General features: G+C 40.3%; 1 protein-coding gene across 2 annotated transcripts in view; it reads right to left on the reverse strand.

Annotated features, from left to right (window-relative positions):
- STARD13 (StAR related lipid transfer domain containing 13) overlaps positions 1-15,219 on the reverse strand; it is a gene marked incomplete at its 5' end in the record, with an annotated part of 319,233 nt that overhangs the window by 64,594 nt on the left and 239,420 nt on the right. For both annotated transcript variants that reach the window (XM_080659927.1, XM_080659926.1), the window contains one exon: positions 124-187. In XM_080659927.1, coding sequence (XP_080516053.1) covers positions 124-187 — 64 coding nt within the window. The remainder of the gene's footprint in view (positions 1-123; positions 188-15,219) is intronic.

Here is a 15,219-nt window from a genome sequence, read left to right on the forward strand (position 1 = left end):
AGAGAATAAATGTAGATGGTCAGGCCTTTCATAATTTTGCTTAGGTTCATGTCGTTTTTAATCTATGAATGCAAGACTCTTCTGTTGGTATAGCCATGGTCTTAGTAACATGTAGACACCTACCTTTTTCCTTTGGAAGTTCACATCAAGTTTCATTGAGGCACACTTGTTCAATGTATTTAATCGTCTAAAAAGAAAGAAAAATGTGATGATTGCTACCACTAATGAACCTAAATTTTTTCTCCAGTTTGTTAATTCTCATTCATTGTCAGTGAAGTTGAAAGTGAAGAAACAATCAATTATGCCCCAAGGAAGTACTGAACTCACAGAAACTTTGCTACAGAAGAGTTCCCATTTGCTCTCCACCCTCCAGACCTGAGAGGACTCTGCCCCAAAGCCTACCAATCTCTGCCCCTTCCCCTTCCCTAATCTAAACCTGGTCCTTTCCCTGCTTGTCTTTCTGCTGTGCTTGGAACCCATACTCATTTTAGCCATACTTTCACCAGCCCTTCAATTTGTTTGCCACCTTGGTCTTTTATCATGCTAGTCCCCAAATTTGGAACAACTCAACTGTCTGTCTTCTCTCTTGCTCTTGGGCTGTTGGATATAAGTGAAAAAAAATAACTCAAACTACAGTGCTAAATTATACATGCTATGGATTGAATTGTGTCCCCTCAAACACATATGTTGAAGCCCTAACCTCCAGAGTGACTGTTTTTGCAGTAAGAAGTAATTAAAGTTAAGTGAGGTCATAGGGTGTAACCCTGATCCAGTAAAATTGTTGTTCTTATGGGAAGAGACACCAGAGAGCTCTCTCTCTCTCACTCCACCATGTGAGGACACAATGAGAAGATGGCTGTCTGTGAACCAGGAAGAGAGTGCTTATCAGGAACCAAACCCTGCTGGTGCCTCCGTTGTAGATTTTCCAGCTTCCAAAACTGTGAGAAAATAAATGTCTACTGTTTAAGACACTCAGTCTGTGGTGTTTTGTTATGGTAACATGTGCTAATACATACGTTTATCCTCAGCTGGGTTCCCAAAATTGCTACCCAGCATTCTTTGTATTTTTTTCTCTGGTTGGCTCCCAATCTCAGATCATAAAAACGATGCCAGTTTCTCAACAGGTGACTTAGCTACCACTGCCAATGAGAAAATACAGCTTAATATAAGCTATTTGACATAAATTCTTCTAATAATCCTTTCCTTCATCATAAAACAATGTTTCTATTTTTTGTTGTTGATAATCCTCACTCAAGGATATTTTTTCCATTGATTTTTAGAGAGAGTGGAACAGGGGGAAGGAGGGAGGGGGAAGAGATAGAGAAAGAGAGAGAGAGAGAGAGAGAGAGAGAGAGAGAGAGAGAGAGACGTGTGGATACATCCACTGGTTGCCTCCCAAGACTGATGCCAGGCATCAAACCTGCAACCCATGTATGTGCCCTTGACCAGGAATCAAACCCATGACCCTTAGGTGTATGGCCAGTGCTCTAACCACTGAGAAACACTGGCCAGGGCCCTATTATTTTTCAAATCTAATCCTTTACCCTTGATTTTGATTTCAACATCCACCACTTCATATGGGACGTTGAAACAATACCTCATTTATTCCCTCTTACCTCAGCAAACTCTTCTCACTGCTTTTCTTTTCTTTAAGCTCATTCCTGTTTTGAGCAAACTGACTAACCTATTTGTTAGCTATGTAAATAACCATCATCAAGGAAACCACAAGTTTTTCTTTAATCCTATCTTTCAATCAAGCAGCTATACTAATTATCCCTCCTTATCCTATTCAAAATCCTGAGAACAGTCTCAATTTTCATTCAGTTCAACCCACTGCAATCGAATTTCATAAAATTCTTTTTGCAAATACTTTTATTATTTTGTTTTATTTGGTTACTTTTTTAAAAATCATAGTTATTGAATGCATATGGTTTAAAGAGTCAAACATTAATTTTCATGTCATTTTTCATGTACCACTCTTTGGAGACAACTTTTAAAACTGTTTCTTTCAGTGTTTACCTCAACAACATGCTTATATTGTTATTTTTGATTTTTCAGTTTAAGTCATTATCTATTCATTTTTTTCTATGAAAGAGGAGGATTTAAGTTTTTACAACCTATTCTGCCTGTTCACCTCCCCATACATTCACACCCTTTACCATATTTCCTTTAACTACAGTTATGTCACAATTTCCTAATTTTTGCTAAATCAATATTCAGTGCTTATTATGGCCATGTAAATGCTTTTCATACATATATCATACTCTGATTATTTTTTCTTTCATTCTAAACTTTTCACTCTCCCAGGAGGTAATAATAATTTGTTTACTTGTTTTCATAGTTTCCTATGTACTTATTCTTAAATTCAAACTCAAATTTCCCCAATTATCTAAATCTCTAAGTGTGGTAAAACATATCAGGTAGTCTATTAATTTAATTTCCTTGGAGACATCGCTCTCAGAGCCTTCTGACCTGTTCTAGTTTGAATTTGCAGGGGTTTTTGTTGTTAATGTTATTTTGTTTTTAAATCATAGGCTAATCACATTTCTCAGAACTCAGATCCCCAGATTCTTTTTTAACTTGTCCAATACTCTGGAGCTGAGTTACAAAAGAGGCCTGGTAATTTCAATATTTAGAATGTAGATAGATGATCACTTAAGCCCTTGTTTATGAAAGAGATCTCACCTTCAACGATGCCTGATGTCCCCTAGTCTAGGGAACTTCTGTTTCAGCCTCTCCAGCAAATAAACATATAACCTTGATGGCGGGGGAGTAGTCTCCCAAAGATAGATTTGGGAAACAAGTCTGCTTTACATAACACTTTTAAACAACCCTTTATTTTTAGCCCACCTTAAATCTGATTTTTGAGCATTTTAGGATTCTGAAGTACAAACTGATCTATTTTATGACTTCTTCCACTGACCATGTAGATTTTATTTCTTGGGCTTGCTGGTCCTCCATTTCATATTTCTGTTTTGAAAATTTTATACTTGTGATCTCTATGTATTAACAATTGCTTTTGTAAATGAATGTCTCCATAAATTAGTGGGAATTTAAAAGCAAGCAAATTCAGATGTTCAATCTTCCATCTTTGACAAATGACTTATTTTAGTATTCTCGTTATGAATAGATCTTAAGTTTTCAAGTCAGTAAGTTTTGGCAATTGTAACTATCCTCAAACAAGGTAAGAATATTTCTTCACATCAGAAAATTATCTTGTGCTCTTTTACTGTCAATTCTCCCCACCACCACACCCCCTCCCACCATCCCCAGGGTATCCTGTTTCTGATTTCTATCATCCATAGATTGGTTTTGCCAATTCTTGGTCATCTTATAAATGGAATTACACAGTGTGTTCTATTTGTGTCTGGCTTTTTTTCTCCTCAATATAATGTTTTTGAGATTGATCCATGTTGTTCAGTATAACAGTAATCATTCCTTTTAATAGCTGAGTAGTATGCCATGATATGAAGATATACAATTGGTTTACCTATTCTCTTGCTGGTGAACATTTGAGCTGTTTCCAGTTTTGACCAATAATTTTTAGTCACCAAATTCCAAAGCTTCTTTTTAGCAAAGACATATTTGTAGCAGTGGACACTAATTATTGTTCACTGTTCCTTCAAACTCTTCTCATCTTTGACATTCAAGATGAGAAAATCTCTCCTCTCTCTAAATATTATATATTTCCTGTCACTAAGCAGTGCTTGACCCTTAACTTATATATATTTTTTAGAATTCATGGTTTTGCTGAAATATCTTATTCCATCTTTAAAGAAATCAAACTCTTACCATGTTCAATCCTCTTTTCTCTAGCTCAGACACCTCACCCGAGTTCCAGTTACATTTCTAGGTACTCACTAATCTCATCCATTTGTGGGGTCTTGCTTGCCCTTCAAACTCAACTACCAAAACTGACCTCTAATTTTTCAGAACCTGTTTCTCCTTTTTAATGATTTGTCTTGATTAAAAGTATAACCAAGTAGGCCACTGAAACAGAAAAACAGAGTAATCTTAAGGCTTTTCTTTTTAAGATCTACATTTATTTTGATCACCAAGTCCTGTCAGTTATACCTCTGGATATTTTTAATATCGTGTTTCTTCTTTGGTCCTAATTCAGTCCCTTATCTTTTACCTAGAGTCAGGCCTCTTAATTGGTTTCACCACTACTTCAAATGCTTCACATTAAAACCTATTTTATTTCTCAACTTTTTATCATGTCATTTAGTTACTTTGATGAATTCCCTCTTTTTCCACATTCACTGTCAAATATAATAAGCAAGTCTGAATTAAAAGCAGACCATTTAGTCTGGACCTGTCTTTAGCAATTTCTTTCTTTCTTTCTTTCTTTCTTTCTTTCTTTCTTTCTTTCTTTCTTTCTTCAGGTAAAATATACAAGTTATGTAACTTTATTTTTAAAATATGCAATACAAATAGATACATTGGTGTACTCAAAGTAAAGTTTGTGTGAGAATGTTAACTCTTTTCATACATAGTAAATTTAATACTGTTAGTCATCTTTTGGTGGGGGATGAAAACAAAGGTTTATTTTATTTTATTTTATTTTATTTTATTTTCAGCACTTTCTTGACCTTTGCTCCTATAACTGACAATCTACATTTTGGGCAGTTCCATATGTGCCTAACATCTACCCAAGAGTAAGTGTGGTATGTGAAGTAAATTTTGTATATATTTTCATTAGGAAGCTCTGATATATAAGAACTTAAATAAGTAAATGTTGCTCATTTAGCAGCTCTGCAACAAGTTTGTTTAGGAAAGGAATGCCTATTATTTATAAAATTTCCTTATCTAACAAACTTGTTCTTCCATTATGGTTTGGAAGCATAAACAAACCATTTTATTCTGTGCAAAAGGTTTTGATGTACTACATATACAAAAGACATCAAAGGGCTTATCCATATATAGCATAAGCTTGAATACACTTTATACTTTCTGACACACACAGGAGGTTTATTGTTATTTATTTATATATTTTTATTGATTTTAGAGAGGAAAGGATAGGAAGAGATAGAAACATCAATGATGAGAAAGAATCATTGATTGGCTGTCTCCTGCATGCCCCCCAATGGGGATTGAGCCCGAAACACGAGCATGTCCCGACTGGGAATCGAACTGTGACCTTCTGGTTCATATGTCCACAGTCAACCACAGAGGCACACTGGCTGAGCAGAAGGGTTATTGTTTTTTAAAGCTACAGACTAACTAGATTTGACTACCTAAATTTGGGTCCTTCTATCACCACTGAAATCAGATATTTGCCTGCATCTTAACTTAAGAGTTACTCCTCTACTTGGGGAATATATTAGCAAACATATATTTCATAAAGGACTTGTTTTCAGAATATATCAAAAACTCAAATCCACAATATGTTATACAACCTGATTTTTTAAATGGGCAAAATATTTAACAGACAGATCTGAAAGAAGATATACAAATGACAAATGAAAAAAGATGCTCAACATCATTAGTCATGGGAGACATGAAAAGTAACAAGACACCACTATATACACTCGAGTCCCTAAATTAAAAACACTGACAATACTAAGTTTTAGCAAGAATGCAGAAACAGTGAAATTTCAAAAGGGTGTGGCTTAGCAATTTCCTATAATATTAAACATATTCTTGGCATCTGACCAAGCAATTCTTTATCCAAGATAAAGTAAACCACACATTCAAAGACTTGTACTTGAATTTCATATCAGTGTTATAAAATAGACAAAAGAGGAAATAACTCAAATGCCCATCAACTGGCAAATGGATATAAAAACTGTGGTGCATCCATACAATTAAATACTCAATAATACAAAGGCACTCAAATTACTGATATAAGCAACAACATGGATGAATCTCAAAGGCATTATGTGAAGTGAAAGAAACCAGACACAAAGAGAATGCATACATGTTATGATTGCTTTTATATAAAATTTTAGAAAATATAGAATTGGAATGACAGAAAACAGTATAGTGGTTGCTAAATGCCAGTAACCAAAGATATTTTTTAGGTAGTGGAAATGTTTTATATCAAGAGTAGTGGCCTGTGCATGAAATTCTTGCACAGGGGTGGGATGTCCCTCAGCCTGGCCTGCACCCTCTCCAATCTGGGACCCCTCAGGGGATGTCCGACTGCCTGTGGAATCAGGCCTAAACCAGCAGTCGGACAGCTGTCTCGCAATCTGGGACCACTGGCTCCTAACTGCTCACCTGCCTACCTGCCTGATTGTCCCTAACCACTCTGCCTGCCGGCCTGCTCACCCCCAACTACCTCCACTGTTGGCCTTCTTGCCCCCAACTGCCCCCTCTTGTCAGCCTGATCGCCCCAACTGCCCCCCGCTTGCCGATGCCCTTGGCTGGAATCGAACCTGAGACGCATCAGTCTGCAGGCCGACACTCTATCCACTGAGCCAAACCAGCTAGGGCTACATTTTATTTTTTAATTACACTTTACATTCAATATTATTTTGCATTAGTTTCAGGTGTAGAGTATAATGGTTACACAATCATTTATTTTACAAAGTGTTCCCGCTGATGCTTCAAGTACTCACCTGCACCATACATAGCTATTACAATATTATTGACTGTATTCCCTATGCTCTACTTTACATCCCCATGACTATTTTGTAACTACCAATCGATACTTCTTAATCCTTTCACCTCTTTTACCCACTCCCCCAATTCCCATCTCCTCTGATAACCATTAGTCTGCTCTCTATGAGTATGTTTCAATTTTGTTTGTTTATTTTGTTCTTTGAATTTCACAGTCCTGGCGGGAATGCATATTGGCGCAATCATTATGAAAAAGAGAATAGAGGGTTCTCAAAAAATTAAAAATGGAACCCAGCAATTCCACTGCGGGGACTATATCCAAAGAAACCCAAATACCAATTCAAAACAATATATGAACCCCTGTGTTCATTGCAGCATTATTTACAATAGCCAAGATATGGAAAAATCCAGCTGCTCATCAATAGACAAGTGCATAAAAATAACTGTGATTTACACAATGAAATATTACCTGGTCATAAAATTGAACATAATCTTACCATTTGTGATAGCATGGATGGACCTAGAGGGAATTATGCTAAGTAAAATAAGTCAGTCATAGAAAGACAAGTACAAAAATAAGCTTGTTGAGAGCTCTGGAAATTAATAAAGGCTTGCAAGAATCTAAGTACTGTTGGAAAATGGTGAGTCTTTGTAAGAACAGAACTTTGTGGCATTTGAAGTTGGCCTATTCAATTGTCCTTTTCCCAGGTATGCAGGAGCTTTGAAAAACAACAGTTACAATCAGAGTAACTGTGCAAATGGGCAGCCTAGCAGCCACTGGAGAGGGCAGAATGGGTTTGATCTCCCCAAAAGCTCCATTATTAAAGAACGGTCATTATCTAAGCTGTCTGGCAATTCACTGCATGCCCTTATCACACGGCTTGTCTTTATTTAACTTGATTATGAGCTCATCACTGAGAATAGCTTATTCACAAAGGGGTTGTCAAAATCAATCAGCAGCAATTATTTAACATTACAGCTCCATAAAATGGTGATAATAGTTGGGCCAAATAAGATGTCAATCAGAGGAATACTAGTAAAAGAAAAACCTCTGAAATGAGATGTCCATAGGGGATTTAGAAAAGTTCTGACACATTCTTAGGACTCTAGAAGGCCAAGCACGTATGAAGAACTGTGTGCATACCCAGGAAAGACTTGCAAAAGTCCTAATTTATAATCTCTGTCTGACCTTGGTGATCTGCACAAGCAGAAAATAAATGCTAAGACAGAGCTACTAACTTCCTGCTGGAGTGTTGAAACCATAGCCCAATATGTGCAGAACCCTTTGTCAAAGGCTGGGAGACATAGTGCTTCAAGGCGTTTGTGGAAATCTCTGCCCAGTTATTTGCTGACCACTAAGCTAACCAAGTAGAGACAACAAATAATTTAGACATTAGAGAATTAGTTGAAAAAAGTCACTAAATAAACAGCAACAACAAGAATTCATGGGTGGGGAGAGGATCTGATTTGAGAGTTTCCACATTATAATGTTTAAAATATCCAGTTTTAAGAAAAATATTACAAAGCAACAAACTGATTCCAAAGTTTACATAGAGAGGCAAAAGACTCAGAATAGTTAACATAACATTGAAGCAGAAGAACAATGTTGGAGGGTTTACATTACCCAACATCAAGACTTACTACAAAGCTCCAGTAATCAAGTGTAATATTGGCAAAAGAACAAACAGATCAATGGAACAAAACAGAGAGCCCAGAAATAGACCCATACAAATATAGTCAACTGATCTGCTACAAAGGGACAAATATGACGATGGAGAACAGACAGTCTTTCAACAAACAATTGATTATCTTCATGCCAAAAAAAAAAAAAAATCAATCCAGACACATAGACCTTATACCCTTCCCCAAAATTAACTCAAAATGGATAATAGGCCTAATTTCAAAGACAGAATAATGAAACTTGTAGAAGATAACATAGGAGAAAATCTAGGTAACCTTAAGTATGGTGTTGTGACTTTTTAGATACAACATAAAAGGCATACCCTGGAAAAGAAAAAAAAATTGATAAACTGGACTTCATTAAAATGAAATCTGCTCTATGAAAGACATTGTCAAGTGTATGAAGAGACAACCCACAGACTTGGAGAAAATATTTGTAAAAACCATATCGGATAAAGAATTGTTATCTAAAATATTTAAAAAATAACCCTCTTAAAATTCAACAAAGGAAAACAAACAGCCCAATTAAAAAATAGACAAAAGATCTGAACAGACCCCTCACCAAAGAAGATACCCAGATGGCAAATAAGCATATGAAAAGATGCTCAACATCATATGTCTTTAGAGAATTACAAATTAAAACTATGAGACCACGATTCATACAGGCATCCTCAAACTACGGCCCGCGGGCCACATGCGGCCCACTGAGGACATTTATCCCGCCCGCCGGGTGCCGCTGCCTGTCCTGCTTAGCAGCCGACTCGTCCCGGGCCCGCAGTGCGCATAGGAATTTGTTCATAGTTTGTTTTTTTTTAAACTATAGTCCGGCCCTCCAACGGTCTGAGGGACAGTGAACTGGTCCCTGTTTAAAAAGTTTGAGGACCCCTGTTAGAATGACAAAATACTAAAACATCCACAACACCAAATGCTGGAAAGGATGTGGAGTAACAGGAGCTCTCATTCATTGCTGGTGGGAATATAAAATGATACAGCCACTTCGGAAGACAGCATGGCAGTTTCTTACTTCCAAACACACTCTTATCATAGGACTGAGCAATTGCACTCCTTGGTATTTACCCAAATGAGATGAAAACTTACGTCCACATAAAAACCTGCACAGAAATGTTGATAGCAGTTTTATTCATAATTGCAAAAACTTGGAAGGAACTAAGGTGTTCTTTAATAGGTGAATGAATAAATAAACTGTGGTACATCTGGACAATGAAATATACTCAGCACTAAAAAAAATGTGAGCCATCAAGCCCTAAAAAGACATAGAGAAAACTTAAATACACATTACTAATGGAAAGAAGCCAATATGAGAAGGCTACATACAGAATAATTGCAACTACATGGCATTCTGAAAGAGTCAAAACTACTGAGACAGTTAAAAAGATCAGTGCTTTCCCGGGGTTAGGAGGGAGGAAGGGTGAATAGTCAGAAAAAAGAGCATTTTTAGGGCAGGGAAACTACTCTGTATGATACTATAAATACATCTGTCAAAACCCATAGGATGTACAAGACCAAGAGTGAACACTAATATAAACTATGGACTTTGGGTGATAATGTAGATTCATCAATTGATGATGGGAGATGCTGTGTATGTGTAGGTCCAAGGGTATATAGGAACTTTTTGTATTTTTACATATATACATATACATACACACACACACACACACACACACACACACACACACACGCACACACACTAGAGGCCTGGTGCATGAAATTCGTGCATGGGGGTGGGCGTCTCTCAGCCCACCCTGCCCCCCTGCCCCCTCTCACAGTCCAGGAGCCCTCAGGGGATGTCCTACTGACAGCTTAGGCCTGCTGTCTATGGGCCTAAGCCATTAGTAGGCCTCCCTCTGCAGGAGGCAATCTGGCTGATCAGGGGAAGGCACCACCCCCATCACCCTGCTGCTGCTGCCACTGCCTGCTGCTGTGGCTGCCAAGGTGTTTTCATCAACACAGACTCCAGTCCCTTAACCACGAAAAAATGACAACTTTCTTTAGGCATTTTCAAGATGTCTCTTTCATAGGATATTACATTTCTTCCTTCCTTTCTTTTTTTTATTATCCTCACCTGAGGATATTTTTCCATTGATTTTTAGAGAGAGTGGAAGAGAGAGGGAAAGACAGAGAGAAACATCAATGTGAGAGGGACACTTTGATTGGTTGCCTCCTGCATGAGCCCTGACCTGGGCCCTGGCCAGGGAGGAGCCTGCAACCTAGGTACATGCCTTTGATCAGAATCAAACCCGGACCCTGCAGTTGGCAGGCCGAGGCTCTATCCACTGAGCCAAACTGGCTAGGGCAGGATATGACATTTCTTAGCCCCTCCAGCAGCGGACCTTCATTTTTTCCCCCAGGAATGAGGTGGAAAAACCCTACATCACCTTCTTGGATTGTTATTAGGTAAGTTACCAAGAACACTGCAAGTGGCGTACAGGGAGCTTAGTCAATGAGCGGTCAGAAAAGGTGTTTTCTCTGCAGCTCACATGCAGAGGTGGAACTGCTGGCGAGGGCCTGCCCTCGGCCTCGAGCAGGCCCTGGCCCTCTCCCTCTCCCTCCAGTCCACTCTCTCTAAAAAGCAGTGAAAAAATATCCTCTGGTGAGTATTAAAAAACAAAACAAAAGAAAACACAGAATAACAGGCCTCCTCCTTGGAGATGCTGAATACATAGGCCTGAAAGAGAATTCTTGGCTCTGTGAAGATCCCTACATGAATTTTATTAACAATATTTGGAAAATTAGCCTAAGCCACACCAATGATTCAAGTTTGTGCTTTTCTGTGTTCCAGGGAAGAATCAAATGATCTTTTGTTTTATTGTGTCAAAACAAAATTTTGCATGTGTTAAATACATAATTCTTATTCAAATACATAATAGCAGATACAAAAGTTCTGTTTAACTCAGTGAAGGGACTGACAGGTTGATAATGCTGTTTAAATGAGATTGCCAAAGATGGAAGCCTAAAGTAAAACTGCTAAATTAGATACAATCTGGCTAATGTCCTATAGGACAATAAAACCAACACTTTTTGAATTAGTGTGTCTTCTAGACAGAAATTAGTTACATCTTTAAAAGCCTAAAAATTCACCCTAGCTGGTTTGGCTCAATGAATAGAGCATCAGTCTGCAGTCCCAGGTTCAATTCCAGCCAAGGGCACATGCCTGGGTTGCGGGCTCGATCCCCAGTGGGGGGAGTGCAGGAAGCAGCCAATCAATAATTCTCTTTCATAATTGATGTCTCTCTCTCCCTCTCCCTTCCTCTCTAAAAATCAACAAAATATATTTTTAAAAAATAAGCCTAAAAATTATTTTCATCTTTTCACTTTGCTGATCATTATATGTAACTTTCCAGGGCTGTAAAATGTCAAAGTATATGGAACTTATTTAATAGTAAATAGTGTGTCAGAGTTATATGTGTCATAGAAAAGGAAATGATCATTCTGTGGGCCTCTAATGCCCCAATTATACTGAAAGGACTTGCTGTCAACGTTTTACTCCGGGCCTGCGCTTAGCCACAGAGGCTGTGGCGGGTCTGCCCTTGCCTCTCAGGGCTCGCGATCAGCCACAGAGGTTGCGAGTGGGCCCATCGTCTCCTCTTCCGGCCTCTGCTCAGCCATGGAGGCTGTGGGCTGGCCCCCCTCTCCCCCAGAGGCCTTCTGTGGCTGGGGTGTCACCACGGCGATGAAGCAAGTGTCCGCCCTGGCCACTCCACGCCCGCTGCCCAGAGGCCCTCCGTCACTGCGGGGATGAAGCAAGCATTCCGCCAGGTCACTCACGCTGCCTGCTCTCAGCAGCAGCCCCCACAGGACTGGGGACTCCGGGGAGGCTGAGGGGACTGGGCGCTGCCACATTGTGGCTATGGGCACCACCATATTTTGTGATGAAGTGATGGTTAATTTGCATATTACTCTTTTATTAGATAGCATATATGTGTATACACACATACACACACACACACACACACACACACATTTAACATGTTTTTATTGATTTCAGAGAGGAAGGGAGAGGGAGAATTAGAAACATCAATGATGAGAATCATTGTCAACTGCTTTCTGCATGCCCCCTACAGGGGATTGAGCCTACAACCTGGGATGTGCCCTGACTGGGGATCAAACCATGACCTCCTGGTTCATAAGTTGATGGTCAACTACTGAGCAATACTGGCTGGACAGGAACTCTGTATTTTGTGCTCAAATTTGCTGTGAACCTAAAATGGCTCTAAAAAGAAAATCTATTTTTTTAAAGATGTGGTCTTTTGTTTTATTCATTTAAAAATTATTTTGTTTTTTGGACTTTGAAATTTCTGATGTAAAGTGATCTGCATTTCATTCACTTTTAATCTACTTGCTCATTTGTTCTCAATCCTATCTACAAAATCATCCTCATTGAAGATATCTTAGAAATCCTAGGTACAATTTCAAATATCATACACACAACCATTTAACTCTTCTTTTCACAATGTATATCTATATGAAATCATCATATTGTACAATTAAAATATTTCACAATTTTCTATCAGCTCTGGAAAGCTGATATAAAATAGCTGATTTGTTAAGATGGAAAAAAAACACAAAGAGAGAAAATACTCCTTATGGTGGTCTGACGGTAGGTAGACATTCCCAGCATGGTTTAGCCTTGGCTTGTGATTTATCCTGTACAAGGTAATATAAATAACTAGAGGCCCGGTGAATGAAATTTGTGCATGGGTACAGTCCCTAGGCCTGGCCAGCAATTGAAGCACAAGTGTCTGGCATGGAAGGGCAGGTCCCAGCTGTCCCCGGGCCTCTGCATGCCCCCATATGCCTGAGTCATGACGCCCGAGTCCCTACGCGGAGATGTGGTGAGCATGACCAGACACTGCATGCCGGGGTGCAGAGTGGGCCTCTGGGCCACCCAGCAGCACCACACGGAAGCTGTGTGGGCAGCGCGCTCTCTCCCAGCTGGCCTCTCAGACCAGCTCCTGCATGAACCCATGGTGAGCCTGGCTGGGCGGACTCCTCGCAGGTGCCCAGCACCTGAGCATGGGGGGCTTCCCCAGTGTGCAAGCCCTGGTGTCCCTGGGGAGGGACACCCTGCATTCTCACTGCACCTCCGTCCCAATCACCCCCACCCCCAGGTAGCCAGTGAGAGGTCACAGTGCGTCGCTGAATGACCTCCATGTTCCGCACTGCCCCCTGGTGGTCAGCGCACATCATAGTGAGCTGTTGAATTCCCAGTCTCCCGGTCAAATGACTGCCTGAGGGAACAATTTGCATAGTAGGCTTATATTACATAGAATGGCTAGACTCTATAAGAATAAGAAATGGATGAAACACATATCCTGGAGAGATGTAAATGCCTCTTTATGGATCAGCTGACTCAGGTAAAAAAACATGTCACATAACACAAGTATTCAAAATATTTTATCAAAACCACTGTGAAATTCTGCTGTGAATGAAGCCAATCTGCATTTCGGCAAATATTTAGCATTGGTATTTATTTACCTCTAACTTAATGATCCTATATAATAAAGAGCTAATATGCTAATTAGACCAAACAGCAGAAGAATCATCTGGACGACATTCTAGATGACTTTCTGGACGAAGCCGGGGCTCTGAGGGCTGAGCACCTTGCACACATTTCGTGCATCAGACCTCTAGCAAGTAATATAAAGCCCTTGAGATAATTTGAGTTGGTCTCACACTAGTTGCCTGGAAAGCTATTGAATGAATAACAATTTTGATTATAAAATGTATTTTATTTGTTGGCATGAACAATATGTATTCCATTGGATTAGAGCCTCTTTTGAGGCAGAAACCATAATTTATTCTTCTAATCCACATAAAGCCTAGCAAGAAATTTTATACATGGCTAGAGGCCCAGTGCACGAAATTCGTGCATGGGTAGGGTCCCTAGGCCTGGCGGGCATTCAGGGCCAATCAGGGCCAAACTGATCAGGGCCCAAAGGCTCCAATGGGGTCAGGAGAGGAGGTGATTGTGCCTAGGCCAGGTGCGGAAGGAACAGATGCCAGACGCCGACGCTGCCTTCGGCGCCCTGCCACCCCACAGTTTCCCACCTCCCTCTTCTTCCCTCAGTGCCATGCCACCACCGGGGACCTGATGGCTGGGGGAAGGATGCGGGGAGGGGCCAGGGAGGTTTTGATCCCTAGTTTGGAACATGCAGGAGGCAGCCAATCAATGATTCTCTATCATCACTGATGTTTCTAATCTCTATTTTCCTCTCCGAAATCAATCAAATATATATATTTAAAATGCAAGGTTTTTAGAGGAAGAAAGGTAGGGCAAGGGAGCTATTGACTGGGGGGACATTTGAGATCTTGCTCACTTTTCAGATAGGATAACATAAGGTGGTCCTCAGGGGGTGACAGGTGAGGAGTGGCAGTGGGTGGAGCAGGGCACTGTAGGCTGAGGAATGGGCTGTAATGACTGGGAATGTTTGTGACAGTGACACTGAGTATGTGTTGGGGCCATTGCTGGGATCATTCATCCCCAAGACGTTTTGATTCCAGACAGGAGGAGGAACACAGAGATCAGTGGGCCTTTCTTAGCCTAGAAGGTGATGCTGGTGGCAGGAACAGGCTGCCCTGCTTTCCTACAAATGTAAACATGCAGTGTAACTGCATATGGACTTCAGTCACACGGCCAAATCAATGCCCAGCCAGCGCTGGTGACTGTGTCCTGCCACTCTCTGGTGATGCTGCGATGCTATTGGCTGGGGGAGGCCGAAGACATGCCCCCAAGTGCACATAGTATGTGAAGGGGCGGGCAGGAAGCCAGAAGCTGGAAGTCGGAGCTGAGGTGGCCCAGCAGCACTGTGTCTGCTGTGTAGCTGGATGAGGAGCAGCTGTCGGTGCAACCGACTTTGGATTTGGATGGGCTGCACTTCCTGAACATCACCAGTGAGTCCCTGTGAGCCCAGGGTGAATCAGCTGGGCCAGGCAGGGCCTGGGGAGGCCTTTCCC

This window comes from Plecotus auritus (genome assembly GCF_963455305.1).
Source record: "Plecotus auritus genome assembly, chromosome: 3".
NCBI classification, from domain to species: Eukaryota; Metazoa; Chordata; class Mammalia; order Chiroptera; family Vespertilionidae; genus Plecotus; species Plecotus auritus.